At 47.4% G+C, this 19,537-nt stretch overlaps 1 protein-coding gene across 7 annotated transcripts in view; it reads left to right on the forward strand.

The window, feature by feature from the left end:
• The window catches only part of slc16a4 (solute carrier family 16 member 4), a 167,540-nt gene that overhangs the window by 106,799 nt on the left and 41,204 nt on the right, over positions 1-19,537 (forward strand). For 4 of the 7 annotated variants that reach the window (XM_072480232.1, XM_072480234.1, XM_072480230.1 and 1 more), the window contains 3 exons: positions 13,984-14,127; positions 16,911-17,072; positions 19,312-19,416. In XM_072480232.1, coding sequence (XP_072336333.1) covers positions 13,984-14,127; positions 16,911-17,072; positions 19,312-19,416 — 411 coding nt within the window. The remainder of the gene's footprint in view (positions 1-13,983; positions 14,128-16,910; positions 17,073-19,311; positions 19,417-19,537) is intronic. The other 3 variants (XM_072480235.1, XM_072480236.1, XM_072480237.1) reach the window with 3 other exon arrangements.

The raw sequence follows: 19,537 nt of genomic DNA on the forward strand, positions 1-19,537 counted from the left end.
CAGTCTTCACGGTAGAAGACACTAATAGAATCTATAAATACTAAATAAGCAAGGGTAAAAAAGTGAGAGAGGAAATAAACACAATGGGCGGGATTCTCCGTAACCCGACGGCGAAATCGGAATCGGCAATCAGGCGGAGAATCGATTCCGACGCCAGAATAAGGCCGGCGCTGGTTTGACGCCTGTTTGCGAGTCTCTGCCCCCTCCAAACCGGTGTCATCGTGACGTGCAGCACGCACAGTCGCAATGCTGTTGGCGCCTCACCAGCTGGCCCACTCACAATGCTCTGCCCCCAATGGGCCGAGTTCCCGACGGCGCAGGACACGTGCCCTCACACAAATCGTGAACGCGGCTTGGCAGCTGCAGTCTGTGTGGAGCGCCGCCACACTCGTCCGGGATCCGTGCCGCTGGCTGGGCAGTCTTCAGGGCTGGGGGAGACTAGCAGGGAGTGGCCTGGGGGTGGGCTGTGGGGTTGCAGTTCGCGGGTCGGGTCAGCGCACAGCTGGCGCCATGTTGTACGGCATGACTGCTGCAGGTCATCAGCTCGGGACCTGCCCGTTCTCTGCCCGTTTTTGATGCGGGAGGCAGGAGTTTTGGTCTGTGCCAGTGCTACCCCTCACCGGTTCATGCCGATTTCTTTCGCGTAGACCTTCCGTGGATTATCCGTTTGAGCAGGCACTTAGCCGCAGGAATGGAGAACCCCGCCCAATAACTATTACTAGAGAAAAGGTACTAGGGAAACTAATGGGGATAAAAGCCAATCCCCTGGGCCAGTTGGGTTGCATCCCGACATATTAGAAGAAGTAGCTACAGAGATATTCGATGCACTGGTAATAATCTTCCAAGGATCCTTAAATTCTTGAAAAGTCCCAGAGGATTCGAAAACTACCAATGTAACACCTTTATTCAAAAAAGGAGGGAGACAAAAGTGAAGGTAGCTACAGGTTAGTTAGTTTAACATCTGTCATTGGGAAAATGGACAGATCCATTATAAAGGATGTAATAACAGAGCATTTAGAAATACAAAATATAATCAAGCAGAGTAACCATTGACTTCATGAAGATGGACATTTTTAGGATGGCAGCCTGTAACTAGTGGAGTGCCACAGGGATCAGTGCTGGGGCCACAGTTATTTACAATATACATTAATCACTTGGTTGAAGGAAGTTAATGTACTATTGCCAAGTTTGCAGATGACACAAAAATAGGTGGGAAGGATTGGATTGCATTTGTTTATTGTCACGTGTACCGAGGTACAGTGAAAAGTATTTTTCTGCGAGCAGCTCAACAGATCATTAAGTACATGAGAAGAAAAGGGAATAAAAGAAAATACATAATAGGGCAACATAACATATACAGTGTAACTACATAAGCACTGGCATCGGATGAAGCATACAGGGTGTAGTGTTAATGAAATCAGTCCATAAGAGGGTCATTTAGGAGTCTGGTAATAGCGGGGAAGAAGCTGTTTTTGAGTCTGTTTGTGCGTGTTCTCAGACTTCTGTATCTCCTGCCCGATGGAAGAAGTTGGAAGAGTGAGTAAGCCGGGTGGGAGGGATCTTTGATTATACTGCCCGCTTTCACCAGGCAGCGGGAGGTGTAGCTGGAGTCAATGGATGGGAGGCAGGTTCGTGATCAGGCAAGTGATTAGGATGGCACAAAGAGTCAACAGTGGGATATAGACAGCTTAAGTGAGTGGGCAAATCTTGTCAGATGGAATATAATGTTGGAAAATGTGAACTTATCCACTTTGGTAGGAAGAATAAAGAAGCTGAATATTATTTAAATGGGAAAATACTGCAGAAAGCTACAGCACAGAGGGATTTGGTTGTCCTCGTGCATAAATCCCCAAAGGCTAGCATGCAAGTTTAGCAGGCAATAGGGAAGGCAAATGAAATGTTGGCATTTATATCAAAGTACAAAGTCTTACAACACCAGGTTAAAGTCCAACAGGTCTGTTTCGATGTCACTAGCTTTCGGAGCGCTGCTCCTTCCTCAGGTGAATGAAGAGGTCTGTTCCAGAAACACATATATAGACAAATTCAAAGATGCCAAACAATGCTTGGAATGCGAGCATTAGCAGGTGATTAAATCTTTACAGATCCAGAGATGGGGTAACCCCAGGTTAAAGAGGTGTGAATTGTCTCAAGCCAGGACAGTTGGTAGGATTTCGCAGGCCAGATGGTGGGGGATGAATGTAATGTGACATGAATCCCAGGTCCCGGTTGAGGCCGCACTCATGTGTGCGGAACTTGGCTATAAGTTTCTGCTCGGCGATTCTGCGTTGTCGCGGGTCCTGAAGGCCGCCTTGGAGAACGCTTACCCGGAGATCAGAGGCTGAAAGGGCTACAGATCACATCTGATCTCCGGGTAAGCGTTCTCCAAGGCGGCCTTCAGGACCCGCGACAACGCAGAATCGCCGAGCAGAAACTTATAGCCAAGTTCCGCACACATGAGTGTGGCCTCAACCGGGACCTGGGATTCATGTCACATTACATTCATCCCCCACCATCTGGCCTGCAAAATCCTACCAACTGTCCTGGCTTGAGACAATTCACACCTCTTTAACCTGGGGTTACCCCATCTCTGGATCTGTAAAGATTTAATCACCTGCTAATGCTCGCATTCCAAGCATTGTTTGGCATCTTTGAATTTGTCTATATATGTGTTTCTGGAACAGACCTCTTCATTCACCTGAGGAAGGAGCAGCGCTCCGAAAGCTCGTGACATCGAAACAAACCTGTTGGACTTTAACCTGGTGTTGTAAGACTTCGTACTGTGCTCACCCCAGTCCAACGCCGGCATCTCCACATCATTTATATCAAAGGAATTGGAGTAAAAAAATAGGGAAGTCTTGCTAAAACTTTACAAGGCACTAGAGAGGCCACATCGGAATATTGTGAACAATTTTGGTCCCCTTATCTATGGAAACACATACTGGCATTGGAGGCAGTCCAGAGAAGATAATAATAGTAATAGTAGTCATTTATTGTCACAAGTCTTCAATGAAGTTACTGTGAAAAGCCCCTGGTCGCCACATTCCGGTGCCTGTTCGGGGAGGCCGGTACAGGAATTGAACCCGCGCTGCTGGCATTGTTCTGCATTACAAGCCAACTGTTTAGCCCACTGTGCTAAACCAGACCCTACTTCACTGGGTTGATCCCAGGTATGGAGGGATTTTCTTAGAGGGAACGTTGAGTAGGTTGGGCCTGTACTCATTGGAGTTTAGAAGAATGAGAGGCGACCATATTGAGACATGTGGATTCTCAGCAAACCTGACAGGGTAGATGCTGAGAGGTTGTTTCTCTTGTGGGAGAGTCCAGGACCAGAGTACATAATTTCCGAATAAATGGGATGGCCCATTTAAGACAGAGATGAGGAGGAATTTCTTCTCTGAGGGTAGTGAACCTGTGGAATTCTTTACCTCAGAGGGCCATGGAGGTCGGGTCGTTAAGTATGTTCAAGGCTAAGATAGACATATTTTAATCAGTAAGGGAATCAAGGGTTATGGGGATAAGGCGGGAAAGTGGAGTTGAGGATTATGACATCAAATCAGTCATGATCTCATTAAATGGCGGAGCAGGCTCAATGGGCCAAATGGCCGACTTCAGCTTCTACGTCTCATGGTCTTATCCTTATTTTCCATTCCATTCTTTCCGCCTCATTACAACTTTCTTTCAAAAGTCTTGGAAAATGTCATTGACAAATAACCATATCCCACCCTCTTCATGGTTCACTGCTGCCCCAACACAGCATCTGCTTTGGGGAAGGCCTGGGGCTCAGTTTCTGAGTGAGTGCATTTGCATCCTGGAGCTCAATGGCTGAAGTTGGATTGATTTTGGCTTTGGATTGAGGGCAGTGTATGTTGAATATTTATAATAAAAGCAAGATTTTTGCAGATTCTGGAAATTTAAAATAAACACAAAATGCTGAACAAACTCAGCAGGTCTGGAGAGAGAAACAGAGTTAATGTTTTGAGTCCATAATACTTCTTCAGAGCCTAACCCTATATATTATATCAGGTCGAAGCGTTTTCCATCTGTTCTATAAATGATCTCTACGCTTATGGATAATTTGCTGGAAGTAAGTTGTATTATTGCAGCAAGGAGTTGGGGAACAAGTGCAATGTGTCCAAGTTTGCTGACACACTAAGATAAGTGGTAAAGCAAAAGTGCAGAGGATACTGGAAGTAAGGTTATCCATTTTGGTAGAAATAACAACAAAAGGGATTATATCTAAATGATAAAATATTAAAACATGCTGTTGTGCAGAGGGACCTGGGTATCCTAGTGCATTTGACGCAAAAAGTTGGTTTACAGGTGCAACAGGTGATTAAGAAGGCGAATGAAGTTTTGTCCTTCATTGCTAGAGAGATGGAGTTTAAGACTAGGGAGGTTATGCTGCAACTGTCTCAGGTGGTAGTAAGGCCACACCTGGATGTACTGGCGCTGGAGGGTGTGCAGAGGAGATTCACTAGGTTAATCCCAGAGCTGAAGGGGTTGGATTACAAGGAGAGGTTGAGTAGACTGGGACCATACTCTTTGGAATTTAGAAGGATGCGGGGGGATCTTATGGAAACATATAAAATTATGAAGGGAATAGATAGGATAGATGCAGGCAGCTTGTTTCCATTGGCGGGTGAAAGCAGAACTAGGGGGCATAGCCTCAAAATAAGGGGAAGTAGATTTAGGACTGTGCTCAGGAGGAACTTCTTCACCCAAAGTGTTGTGAATCTATGGAATTCCCTGCCCAGTGAAGCAGTTGAGGCTCCTTCATTGAATGTTTTCAAGATAAAGATGATAGTTTTTTGAAGAATAAAGGAATACAGGGTTATGTTGTTCGGGCAGGAAAGTGGAGCTGAGTCCACAAAAGATCAGCCATGATCTCATTGAATGGTGGAGCAGGCTCGAAGGGCCAGATGGTCTACTCCTGCCCCTAGTTCTTATGTTCTTATGTTCATACAGGGAGTGCAGCGGAGGTTCACTTGGCTGATACCAGGATTGGTGGGACTGTCCCATGAGGAGAGATTAGTTCAACTGGGCCTGTATTCATTAGAAAGATGAGAGTAGATCGGATTGAAATGTATAAAATTCTATCGGAGCTGGACAGACTAGATATCGGGTGGCTGTTTTCCCTAGTTCGGGAATCTCAAAGCAGGGGACACAGTCTTAGGATACGGGGTAGATGTCGAAAGATGAGAAAAAATGTCTTCACTTTTAAAGGTAGTGAACTTGTGGAATCCACTACCACAGAAGGCTTTGGAGGCCAAGTCGCTGAATGTATTCAAGGAAGTGATTTTGTTTTTAGATTTTACTGGCATCAAGGGATATGGGAAGAATGAGGGAATATGGCATTTGAGATTGAGGATCAGACATGATTATATTGCATAGCAGTGCAGGTTTGAAGGGCCAAATGGCCTATTCCTGCTCCTAGATTCTATTTTTCTCCTGTTTATTCAGTATTCCTTTGCTTTGATTGCCCTCACCAAATGCATTACTTCACACTTTTCTGCATTAAATTCCATTTGCCACTTTTCTGCCCACTGAATGATATCATTCTGGAGACAACAACTATCCTCACTGTCAACTATACGGCCAATTATTATGTCATCTGCAAATTTCCCAATCATGCCTCCCACATTTTAATCCAAATCATTAATATATGCAACAAACAGCAAGAACCCCAAAATTGAGCCCCATGGAACACCACTAGAAACTAGTTTCCATCCACAAAAACGTTGTCAACTATTACCCTTTGGTTCCTGTCACTGAGCCAATTTTTTTTATTCGCTCAGGGGAGTGGGCGTCGCTGGCCCTCTCTAATTGTCCTTGAACTGAAAGGTTTGCTCGGCCATTTCTGAGGGCTTTTACTAGTCAACCCCATTGCTGTGGGTCTGGAGCTACAAATAGGCCAGACCAGGTAAGGGTGACAGGTTTCCTCCCATAAACGTCACGAGTGAAGCAGATTTTTTTTTTTAGGACAATCAACAATGGTTTCATAGAATTTACAGTGCAGAAGGAGGCCTTTCGGCTCATCGAGTCTGCACCGGCTCTTGGAAAGAGCACCTTACCCAAGGTCAACATCTCCACCCCATCCCCATAACCCAGTAACCCCACCCAACACTAAGGGCAATTTTGGACACTAAGGGCAATTTAGCATGGCCAATCCACCCAACCTGCACATCTTTGGACTGTGGGAGGAAACCGGAGCACCCGGAGGAAACCCACGCACACACGGGGAGGATGTGCAGACTCCGCACAGACAGTGACCCAAACCGGAATCGAACCTGGGACCCTGGAGCTGTGAAGCAATTGTGCTATCCACAATGCTACCGTGCTGCCCATGGTCACCATTCCAGATTTTTATTGGATTCAAATTTTACCATCTGCCAGGGTGGGATTCGAACCCGGGTCCCCAGAGCATTACCTTGCATTATTGGTCAACTGACAATGCCACTACGCCACCGCCTCACGTTTTCTTTGGATCCAACCTGCCACCTTCCACTACATCCATGGGATTTAACTTTTCTGACTGGCCTGCCTTGTGGGACATTGTCAAATTCCCTTTCTAAAATCTATGTGGACCACATCCACTGTACCACCCTTATCAATCCTCCTTGTTACTGCCTCAAAATATTCAATTAAGTTAGTAAGGGATGATAAAACCATGCTAACCATCGCAGATAAATCCACGCCTTTCTAAGTGACGGTTTATCCTATCTCTCAGAATTATTTCCAATAAGAAACTTGAGCTCTGGGTTTCAGAGCTCGAGCAGTGGCTGTGAGACTTTAGCACATCCGCAAGGCTGAGAGTTACGGGAATAACCCGTTTAGAGGGATGGTCACATCGCAGCTCAAGGGACCTGAGGAAAAAAGGGAATCGGTGACCTGCGGGCAGTCAAAAAGAAAGACAGGTAGTGCAGGAATCCCTGGAGACCCACTCACAAATCGGTTTTCCATTTTGGAAGTTAATGAGGGCGTTGGTTGCTCCAGACAGAGCCAAGCTTCTGGCACCACAAGCGGCCTGATTGTACAAGACGGGAAGTAGGCGTGATAGTGGTACGGGATTCATTAGTTAGGGGAACAGACAGGCATTTCTGTGGCCACAGACAGTACTCCAGGATGGTGTGTTGCCTCCCTGGTATCAGGTTCAGGGATATCTGAGTGGCTGCACAGCATCCTGAAGGGGGAGGGTGGTAAGACAGAGGTCATGGTTTGCATTGGTACCAATTATAATAGGTAAAATGAGGGACGAAGCCCTGCATCAAAAGTTTAGGGAGCCAGATAGTAGGCGAAAGAGCAGGACCTCAAAGGTTGCAATCTCTGGGTTACTCCCGGTGCCACGTGCTAGCAAGTACAGAAATAGGAGAATAGTGCAGATGAATGCATGGCTCAGAGTTGGTGTAAGAGGGATGGGTTTAGATTCCTGGATCACTGGGATTGTTTCTGGGGAAGGTGGGACCTGTACAAGCAGGACGGTCTGCACCTGAACCAGAATGAGATAAACATCCTTGCAGGTGGGTTTGCTTGTGCTGTTGGGACGGAGTTAAACTATTTCAGCAGGCGGAGGGGACACAGTAAGCGGGATTCGCCGACCCCCCGCCAGGTCGGAGAATCCCTGGGGGGGGCGGCGCGAATCCCGCCCCGCCGCCCAGACGGCAGTAGCCGTATTCTCTGGCGCCGGTTTCCGGCTGGGGGTGGGGTTGACGCCACGATGGTCGGGGGCATGTTGGCAGTGCCCCCCCCCCCGGGCAATTCTTGGGACCCCGATGGGCCGAGTGGCCGTTGGTTTATGGCCAGTCCCGTCGGTGTGGATTAGACCATGGTCCCACAGGGTGGTACCTGGCAGGTATGTCGGTTAGGGCGGTCCTTGGGGGGGCGGGGGGGATCCGACCCCTGGGGGGCCCCACGGTGGCCTGGCCCGTGATCGGGGCCCACCGATCTGCGGGCGGGCCTGTGCCGTGGGGGGACTTCCTCCTTCCACGACGGCCCCTATAGGGCTCTGCCATGGCCGGTGCGGAGAAGATACCCCCCTGCGCATGAGCCTGAATACGCCGGCGGTTCTGCGCATGCGCGGGATCACGCCGGCCCTTTGGCACTTGCGCAGTCCCTTCCACGCTGGCTGGTGCGGCGTTAACCCCTCCGCCATCCACCTCGCCCCCAAAAGTGCGGAGAATTCTGCACTTTTGAGGGCTGTTGACGCCAGAGTGGTTCGCGCTGGTTTTCCCGCCAGCATGGGGACTTAGTCCCACGAAAGGAGAATCCCGCCCAACCTGTTTATGCAATAGGGACACAGCATGTTGAGTTGCAAGGGAATAAGGTGAGTTGGATGGCCTCTACTTTAATGCTAGGAGTATCAGAGGTAAGACAGATGAATTAAGCGTGTGTATTGACATGTGGGGCAGGATTCACCCCTACTCGGCAGGGCGGGGGGTCCCGGCGGGACGGAGTGGCGTGAACCACTCCGGCGTCGGGCTGCCCTAAAGGTGCGGAATCCTCCGCACCTTCAGGGGCTATGCCTGCCCTGGAGTGGTTGGCGCCCTGCCGGCCGGCGGGAAAGGGGCTTGGCACCACACCAACCAGCGGCTAAAGGGCCTCCGTTGGTCGGCGCGAGTCGGCGTATGCGCGGGAGCACCAGCGCGTGCTGGCGTCAGCCCCACGCATGCGCAGAGTGATTCGCTTCCGCACCGGGAATGGCGTAGGACCATGGCCTTCGGTGCGGAACAATAGAGTGCCCCCACGGCACAGGCCCGCCCGCGGATCGGTGGGCCCCGATCGCGGGTCAGGCCACCGTGGGGGCACATCCCGGGGCCAGATCCCCCCGCGCCCCCCTTAGAATCCCGGAGCCCGCCCACGCCACCAGGTCCCGCCGGTAAGGTACCTACTCTAATTTACGCCGACGGGACCGGTAACAGACGGGCGGGACTTCGGCCCATCGCGGGCCGGAGATTTCGGGCAGCCCCGCCACCCATTGAGTCATGCCGGACCCCGCCATTCTCCGAGGCGGGCGGCGCGACTGACGACGGGCCGGTTTTTGGGGGACAGGAGAATTAGGTAGACGGCAGGGGCAGGATTCACGCCGACCCCCGGCGATTCTCCTACCCGGTGGGGGGTCGGAGAATCCCGCCCATGGAGTTGTGATGTTGTTGCCATCACAGAGAGGTGGTTGAGGTAGGAGCTGGACTGGCATCTCAACATTCCGGGGTATAGGTTCTTCACGCTGGACAGGGGAGGGAGTAAAAGAAGAGGTGGTGTTGCATTATTAATTAAGGAGTCTGTAACTACAATAAGGAGGGACGATATCTTGGAGGGTTTTTTAAATGTGGCTTTGTGGGGAGAGTTTAGGAATAAAAAGGGGGCAATCGCACTGATGGGTGTGTATCATAAATCACCAAATAATCATCGGGCAATAGAGGAGCAGATTTGTATTGTACATATTCACTGAGGTGTAAAATCAATAATTAGGGGATCTCAGCTTCCCCAACATTAATTGGGGTAGTCACAAAGAGTTTAGAGGGAGCAGATTTCTTGAAATGTATTCAAGAGAGCTTTTTATATCAGCACGTTGAAGGTCCAACCAGGGATGGTGTAGTGCTGGACCTAGTTCTGGGGAACGAAACTGGACTGGTGTTCAAGGTAGCAGTGGGGAGCATTTTAGTGATAGCGACCACAACACTGTACGTTTTTAATTTGTTGTTGAAAAGGGAAAAATGGTCTGAAAAGTTAAATTGGGAACAACTACTTCTGGGTAACTCGACAGCAAAACAGTGGGGTATGTTCAAAATGGAATTGCTGAGGGTACAGGTCCAACATGTTCTCTTTCGGGTGAAATGTAAGAGCAACAAATCCAGAGAACCCTGGATGTCTAGGAATATTCAGGACAGGATAGGAAGAAAAAGAGAGGCTTTTAACAGGTACAAACGGAACAAATTTACAGAGGCCCTCGTGGAGCATAGAAAGTGCAGGGGAAACTCAAAAGAGTAATTAGGAGAGCAAAAAAGGGGGCATGAAGAAGCACTGGTGGGCAAAATTATGGAAAATCCAAGAAATTCCATAAGTATCAAAGGGAAGAGAATAACCTGGGAAAGAGTGGGACCCATCAGGGACCAAGGGGGACAATCTGTGCATTGAGCCGGATGACATTGGTAGGGTGTTAAATGAATACTTCACATCTGTCTTCACTTGGGAGAAGGAGGATGTGGGTGCAGAATTCAATCAGAGCGACTGGGAGGTTCTTGAGCAGTTTGACATAGGGAGTGAGGAGGTACTGGTGGTTTTGGCAGGCTTACAACTAGACAAATCCCCAGGTCCAGGTGGGTTGTATCCCAGGCTACTGTGGGAGGCAAGGGAGGAAATTACAGGGGAGATTAGAAGTAAGTGTGTGGATGACACGAAGATTGTCCGGGTGGTTGACAGTGAAGAAGAAGGTCTTTGGTTACAGGAAGATATAGTCAGGTGGGCAGATCAATGGCAGGTGGAATTTAACCCTCAAAAGTGTGAGGTGATGCAGTTTGAAAGGTGCAACATGACAAGTGTTTTGAGGAAACATTGTTTCACCCAGACGAGTTTTTTTTGTTGGTGCATGCTTGATGGGCGAAAGGGCTTCTTCTGTACTGTATGGTTCTACGAATTTGCCCACCACTGAAGTCAGACGGACCAGCCTATAGTTTTCTGGCCTGTCCCTCGCAACCTTTTTAAATAATGGTACAACATTTGCAAACCTCCTATCCGCCTGTATTTAGTGAGGATTAGAAAATGATCCTCGGAGCATCTGTTATTTCCTCCCTAGCTTCCTTCAACAGCCTGGGATACAAAACATCTAACCCTGGTGATTTATCCATCTTCAAGGATGCCTTCCTCCAGCACTTCCTCTCTCACTATGTTTATTGTATCTAATATTTCACATTCCTCTTTGACTAGAATATCTGCATCATCCCTCTCCTTAGTGAAGAGAGAGACAAAGTACTCATTGAGAACCCTAATCACATCTTCTGCATAGGTTACCATGTACATCTCTGATGGGCCCTACCCTTGCCTTAGTTATTCTCTTACTCTTAATGTATTGGTAAAACATATTTAGGATTTCTTTGATTTTACCTGCCAAAACATTTTGTATCCTCTGTTTGCTTTCCTAATGTCCTTTTTTACTTCACTCCACCCCTATACTTTCTGTGCTCCTGTAGGCTTTCTACAATATTAAGTATTTTGTGACTGTCATAAACTTTAACAAATTCCCCCACTATTTTGCTTTTCCTAGCTGTCTCACAAGTCCTAGAACTAAGTCTTGAGCTGTAGCTAATATCCTAAACAAAAGCAGAAAACGTTAGACAATCTCAGCTGGTCTGACAGCATCTGTGGAGAGAGAAGGGAGCTAACGTTTCGAGTCTGGATGATTATTTGTCAAAGTACCAGTCATCCAGACTCAAAACATTAGCTCCATTCACCCCACAGATGCTGTCAGACCTGCTGATGTTGTCCAGCATTTTCTGCTTTTGTTTCAGATTCCAGCATCCGCAGTATTTTGCCTTTAAATTAGCAGATATCCTAACCCGAGTCGTCCTTCACAAGATGATAGTGAACTGCCTTCTTGAACCGCTGCAATGCTGTTAGGGAGGGAATTCCAGGATTTTGACCCAGCGCCACTGAAGGAACGGCAATATATTTCCAAGTCAGGATGGCGAGTGGCTTTGAGGGAAACTTCCGGGGGCGGTGTTCCCAGGCATCTGCTGCCTGGGTATCTGGGTGATACTAGTCGTGGGTTTGGAAGATGACTAGTCTGTGAGTCAATTTGGCACACGTCAAATATGCCCTTGCGATGCCAAGGCACACAAGGCTATAGGACAAGCGCTGGAAAATGGGATTAGAATACTTAGGTGGTTGTTTTTGACTGGCACAGACATGGTGGACTGAAGGGCCTTTTCTGTGCTGTGGACCTTTGTGGCTCAAAGCCCCCATATGTTAGTGAGGAGGACTTTGCAGGGTCAAAAGGGCTGAGTCCGCTGTTATTGTTCCGGTGCCTGGGCCAATGACGGGTGGTCCGTCTGGTTTCTTTCTTTTGTAGTCATTGAGTACAGCTCAGTGTCTTGCTTGGCCATTTCGGAGGGCATTTGATATCAACCACATTTCTGTGGATCTGGAATCACATGTCGGTCAGACCAGGTAAGGACAGCAGGTTTCCTCCCCTAAAGGACATTAGTGACATTTTAACGACAATCCACGATGGGTTCATGGTCATCATTAGACTTTTAATTCCAGATTTTTATTGAGTTTAATTTTCATTTTCTGCCATGGTGGAATTCAAACGGATTCCCAGAGCATTACTCTGGGTCTCTGGATTACTAGTCTAGACACCGCCTCCTTTTACTCGAACCTCTGACAGTACAGCAATTGATTTTAGATCTGTACCCTCACCATTGTCTTTGCCCTCCTCCCTTCCCTCAGAGATCTGTGGCCATTTATCCCCACTTGCTCTCGGTCTTCTCTTGACATCAATTTACTTGTTCTCACCACCCTTTGCTTCATCTGACTGGCCATTCTTTTCTCTATCACCTGCCATTCGCCCTGAAATTCGCTCCTCAAATCCCTATCCCCTGCCACTGTCCTACCGGTTTTCAAAGTCTCCCAAAGGTTCTTGGTGCGATTTCGCCGCAAGAAACCTATGTTCGGTTTTGGGCGCGCTTAGCTACCGCGAGTTAGAAAGACCCCGCTATTCAACTGCACTTTGCCATTGTTATTGGCCTCGGGGAGTTTCTTTCTGCTGAAGCCACACGTCCTGTCGGTGAGCCCGGCAGGAAAGGCTTCACGCAGATCTACATTCTCCCCGTGTTTGCATGGGTTTTGCCCCCACACCCCAAAGATGTGCAGTGTAAGTGGATTGGCCTTGCTAAATTGCCCCTTAATTGGAAAGAAAAATGAATTGGGTACTCTAAAATTTATTTAAAACAAAAAGATCTGACCACCATTTAGTCTGGCTGCCCCGACCTTCTCCACCAAACCCCCGACAGTCCTTCCAGCCCCTCTCCCTCCCTTCACCTGCGCCGATCCCTGACACTGCCAACCTGACACCCAGGAACGCCAGCACTACCACCCTGGTCGTGCCCCTGCCGGCCTGGCAATGCCACCTGAGTACCCTAGCAGTACCAGGGTGGCTCAGCCAGGGTGCCAGGCTGGCAGTGCCTGGGTGCCAGAGGGAGTGCCATCCTGTCCTGCCCCCGATTACCCGGGAGTCTAATGGTCTGGGAGAGCCCCCAGGTACCACTCCGACTGGTTCACGTTTGTGGAAACCAGTCCTAAATGGCGCCCAGGTGAAGTCTTGCAGGCGGGGCCATTAGATCCTGGGCACCGGGAGATTCCCGCAAATACGTACTTAAATGAGCCTAAAGGATGACTGATATACGCTGATCCGGATCACAGCCTGTGAGGGCGAGATCCAGATCATGACGTCTCGCGAGACTCCCTTAAATCTCCCAAGCCATTTCGAGCAACACAAATTCCTCGAGGCGCCTCTCACGAGTTTCAACGGCCTCGACCTGATACCAAGTCAGGAACGACAAGGCCGTTAAATCGGGCCCCTTACCTGGTTTAGCACACTGGGCTAAATCGCTGGCTTTTAAAGCAGACCAAGCAGGCCAGCAGCACGGTTCAATTCCCGTACCAGCCTCCCTGAACAGGCGCCGGAATGTGGCAACTAGGGGCTTTTCACAGTAACTTCACTGAAGCCTACTTGTGACAATAAGCGATTTTCATTTTCATTTACCTTTAATTGACGCTTCAGACCTCCCCCAATACCACTCCCAATTTTCAACTTCCCTCCTGTCCATTCTCTCCCTCCAGTACTGACAGCCTGAAGAATCTGTCGACGTATGTGGCAGGACTGCAATTTTCAGTTCTATTTTAGACCAACTCTCACAACTGGAAGGGAAAAGATTTGTTATCAAAGCAAAAGGGAAATATTGAATGTTTAATCACATTTACCTTCTTCAGGTCCGATTGCTTCAATTGCCTGTGGGAAGCTGGGGGATCGATGGACTTCAATTCTCGGGGCTGCTCTTGTGAGCGGTGGATTTCTTATTAGCATCCTGGCTACCAGTATCCTCTTCCTTTATGTGTCTCTTGGTGCTATAGTTGGTAAGGAATGCCAGTTCTGCTTTTAAAAGGTTTCCTACATGCAATGACCTTAACCATCCTTCACAATGTCCGCTCCATAATTCTAGGGGTTCGTCAGTGGCTGAATACTCAACACAATCAAAGAATAATCTCAACATGACTCTGTGATGATATTTAAATTAACAAGCACATTGGTATCTATAAATGTTTTCGTTTGCACCCCCACCTAATTGAATCGATGATAAGAACCGCTTCTCGAAATCTTCCTGGATAAACTGTAAACAACAATTTGTATAAAAACAAAGAGCTGGGAAAACTCAGCGGGTCTGGGCAGCATCTGTGGAGAGAAACAAAGTTAAGGTTTCGAGTGCGTTTGACTGTCCTGTATTTGTAGTTGAACAGCACCTTTGAAGTAGTAAATGTCCCAGGGCACTTCACAGAAGGGCTGCAAAGTGAAATTTGACACTAAACCACACAAAGCAATCTTTAGGATGGAGAGTCCAAGGCTTGGTCACAGAGGTAGGTTTAAGGAGTGTCATAAAGGAAGAGGGAGAGGCAAAGATGCTTAGAAAGGAAATTCCAGAGCTTAACGTCCAGGCAGCGGAATGCACGGCCACTAACGGTGGAGCAATTTAAATCAGGAATGGACAACGGTCCAGAGGTAGATAGTGCAGACATCGCAGAGGCTTGTGGGCTAGAGGAGTTTACAGAGATAGGAAGGAGCAAGGCCATGGAGGGATTTGCAGTACGGTTGACTCCAATCTGATAAGATAGAGAATGTCTGCAGTAAACTAGAAAGATTGGTTATTGAGTAAAACAGACGACTACTGGGCGGTGTGAAAAATAATTTAATGTAACACAAAGTCCAAAGATGTGCAGGTTCGGTGGTTTGGCCATGCTCAATTGCCCCTTAGTGTCCAAAAGATTAGGTGGGGTTACTGGGTTGCAGAGATAGGATGGGGGTGTGGGCCTAGGTAGGGATGCTCTTTCTAAAGGTGGGTGCAGACTCGATGGGCGAATGGCCTCCTTCTGCACTGTCGGGATTATATGAAAGCCAGCTTATACCCATGAGGGACAAGAGCTATACATACCAATAAAAGAGCTCTGGTTGACTAAAGCACGAAGAGACAACATAAAACTACAAGGAAAAGCAGACAATTAGGCAAAGAATAGCTCAGGTACTGGCAACAGAGAAGGATACAAAGGTCAACCAAAGGTGACAAAACAGATATAAAGAGCTACAAAGAGGAAGTATGAAATAAGCCACAGAAGGGATTTCAAAATCAACCATTTTCTTTGCAATTCTTTAGGAAAAAGTGGGTGCTTAGGACCAATTGAGCCTCTTGAAAACTGAAAATTGTTATATTGTAAATGAAAATAAGGAAATGTTGAATTATTCAATTCCTTCAGTTATTTAGTAGAGATAAAGGATTGCATGACCAAGAGACAGGGACTCACCAAAATTTACCTAACCACAATAACAATAATGAAGAAAATAAGGACACTAAATAATGATTGAACAAAAGCAGGAATGTATAGACCAATTAGCCTAACATCTGTCATATGGAAAACTTCACTGCATTTATTAATATTTTCATGCTCTCATCTCCAAACTTGCCCAAAGCGAATGGGTGCGGACAATTCCTTATTTTCTTTTGGGTTTCGCAAGACTGAGCTGGTTGGGTACGGTCTGCACTCAGCCTATTACAGATAACCAGAGGAACACGCTGTCTGATTCGATCAACCAATCACTGGGAGATATGGTCTATGGTACTTGGCACTGTCTCAAACAATCCTGAGTGCGCCAATAGCTACACTAACAACCAATTTGAGATAATCAGTCCAGCTTGTAAAATGACTCGTTTACACTCATTAGAAGCGGCTTGCATTCATACACAGGGACCCGGTCTTTGCAAACAAAAGGAATGTGCTGAAGCCTTGCACCCTTTTTGAATTATATGTAAGCTTGGAGAGCCCTGTTGCTTTCTCCATGACAACATCTTGGCCAATCCGAGTCGAACCTGTCAACCAATCAACACCCCTCTTCTGCGGTATAAATGATTGAGAATATTTAAATTTGGCATTCTTGCATTTGTCCTGAGATGTGGATGACACAAGGTTTTGGCAACATGTTTTTCTTTTCAGCAATTTCACTGTTACGTTCAAGAAGGCAGTTCACCACCATCTTGTCGGGGGCAATTAGTCACGGGCAACAAATGCTGGCCTTGTCAATAATCCCATATCCCACGAATATATTGAAAAAAGTAATGTCAGAATTACATACATTGGCATGAGTTTCCTTAAAATTAAACAAATGTTTTACTTTTTGGGATTGACAAGTAGTTTAAAGATTAAAAGGCCTGAATCAGCGCAGCTGGGGAGAAACATTCTGATGGAGGTGGGAATCTTGTCCTCAACTGAGACTTTGCTCATTGTGATGGTTGAACTGTCCTATTTGGATACAGAAGTTCAATGATTGAGAAATAATTCTTCCTAAATTCTAAAAATCGCACAGCCGTAAATGTGAATGGGTATTTTGGGACTCCCGTACACAGGAGGTTTACACATGTCCCACTTATAAATTCTGGTTCATTACTCTGTGGGCGAGATGGCCTCGTGGGTTGAGCAGACCAGAAGGAGCGCACGATTCAATCCGTAGCTGCTCTTGCTCAATTCCCTGAGGCCTGTTTCGGAGCAGCTAGCGGACACTTGACACAAGATAATCATGTCCTCGCTCAGCTGTCAATGGGGAGCTGAGGGAAAGCAAGTTGGTACAAATACTGAGCTGTAAACATTTGTTGCAGGAGTCGGCTTTGCTTTTCTCTATCAAGCAGCAACTGTGATGCATGCAAAGTACTTCAAAAAAAGACTAGCGACTGCCTATGCCATCGCACGGTCAGGAATGGGCTTGACCTTTGCCCTCGCTCCTTTCACACAGTTACTGTTGGTACAATATGACTGGCAAGGTGAGCAATGTTTTAATTCACTTCATGGCTGAAAGTTAAATCCTATCATTCCTTTTAAAATGAGGTCTTCGGCAAAGAAAGCTTGTGGGTAAATTGGAGAGAGAAATGTCATTATTTTGTTTTGAAAAACATTTTATTAAGGCATTTATAATTTTATAATAATAACAGTACAAATATAAACATAGCGCAAAGACCACCTCCCTCCCTCACAAGTCCCTCCTCTTCTAAACAATAATCTAACTTCCCACCCCCACCTCTGCTGACAAGTAGTTTTCTCCAAAGAAGTCGACAAACGGCTGCCACCTCCGGACGAACCCTAGCATTGACCCTCTTAGGGTGAACTTTATTTTCTCCAGTCTGAGAAACCAAGCCATGTCACGAAGCCAGATCTCTGAATTTGGGGGCTTCGAGTCCCTCCATGCTGACAATATCCATCTCCGGGTTACCAAAGAGGCAAAGGCCAAGACGTCAGCCTCTCTCACCCCCTGGACTCCCGGATCTTCCGAAACTCTGAAAATCACCACCTCCGGACCTGGCACCACCCTTGTTTTTAACACCGTGGTCATGACATCGGTAAAACCCCGCCGAGAGATGTCATTAATGGTGAATTTGGCCTTTCCCTGATCTTTCTGCTGAGGTTACAGCAGGAGTTTGGAAACCTGCAGAAATTTGACTTGCCGTGGCACATGGAGAAGATTTGGGTACCAGAGGCTTCAAACCCTGTGCCAAGTTGATGCCAGACTCCACCATCTACCTTGGCATTGACCACAGGGTTTCTAGCAGACTTGTCAATGTACCAGGCATTTTGTTTTGCATATCCATCAGCCATGTAGCCTTCCCCATTGAAGGCCTCACCTAAAACAGCTAGAAGCAGAACCCGTGTGCCTCTGGGGAACTGATAAGTTATGCACAGTGCCAATATGTGAGCTGGAGACTGCAAGAGTGAAATGAGTGATGACCCCTCTTCATCATCACTGTCTTCTTGCTGTTCCTTCACTCCCTGGTCTGGTTCCAGTTCTAGGATACCTGAAATGAGAGAGGTTCTGATAGGCGAGGAGGGGGTGAAGTAAGAGGTGCTTATAAATCAGAAGAGAGTGTGTAATGAGGAGGAAGTGAGAAGTGTGAAGGAGGATGAGGTATGAGGTTACAATAATTCCCAATTGATTCAGCACCATCGTTGGCCACAGACACAGCACTCAAGTGAGTGCGGTACAATATGTTAGGGTGATGTGGCTATCGTGGTTGAATAGCTGGCAGTGTGTACCAGCTCAATGTGGGTATGAGGCTTACAGAGGTGCCAAGCTTGTGAGGGTGAGATGAAGCTATGAATGTGACAAATGATTCCTGATTAATAGGGAGGTTGGTAGACGAATGATGGGGATCTGGTGCAGGGATCAGTAGGTTAGGTTGGTGTTGCAGTTGCTGAGATATGGCAGTTGAAGATGCATTCACTGACCTTGACCACTCGTGTGAGACTATTGAGCTTTTTGCAGCACTGCATCCAGGTCCTTAGGGTTAACGCCTGGCATTGACAGAATCAGAATCACAGAATTATTGCAGTGCAGAAGGAGCCCATTTGGTCCATCATGTCTGTACTGGCTGTCCAAATGAGCAGCTTCCCTGCCTTTTCCCTGTAGCCCTGCAAATCTTTCCCCTTCCGATAATTAGTCTTCAGCAGACAGTCGGGCAGTGCATTCCAGATCATAAACACCCGCAGTGAAAATATGTTTTGCCTCGTTTTGCTAATCACCTTGAATCTGTGCCCTGTGGTTCTCGATCCTTCCACCTGTGGGAACAGTTCCTCTCAATCTACTCTGTCCAGACCCCCCATGATTTTGAATGCCTCCACCGAATCTCCCCTCAACTTTCTCTTCTCCAAGAGACCCACAGCTTTCCCAATCTAACGAGATAAACACTGTTGGGTCGATGCCAGTGTTGTTGCTGTGCTGGGGATAGAGCTTGGAACACTAGTTTTCAGTAACAGAGTTGGGATATTGTCAAGGCCCATAGCCTAATTTGCAGCCAGTGTGCTTCAGCCATTTCTTGAGGCCATGTGTCATAAGTTGAATAGACTGAGGAGAGGTTTCTCTGATGGTGGGGATCTCAGAAGGATGATGAACGCCCACAGCTATCTGTTCCCATTGCTTTCTGAGTGTGTTTCACTCGAAGGTCTTCAATCCAGACTTTGTCATTCTTTTCTAGTTGTGCCAATTGTCTGGTCTGCTATCTATTGTTGTAGGTGGAAGCCTGCTTTGGCCTGCAGGTCAGCTCTCTCTCTCTCTTGGATATCCTGGTAATCCTTGGCAACCAACCCAAGTATTAGATTCTTCGACAGGATTGAGAGGTATGCAAGGTGTTTATTCCCATCTGGGGTACAGGCAAGGCGAGGCCACATTGTAAGTTGTAGGTTAACAGTGCTGTTTGGAAGTCTTCATTCTTTTTTCGGAGGGTCACCAGCTTCTCAT

This window comes from Scyliorhinus torazame, chromosome 17, assembly GCF_047496885.1.
Source record: "Scyliorhinus torazame isolate Kashiwa2021f chromosome 17, sScyTor2.1, whole genome shotgun sequence".
Classification (NCBI taxonomy): Eukaryota; Metazoa; Chordata; class Chondrichthyes; order Carcharhiniformes; family Scyliorhinidae; genus Scyliorhinus; species Scyliorhinus torazame.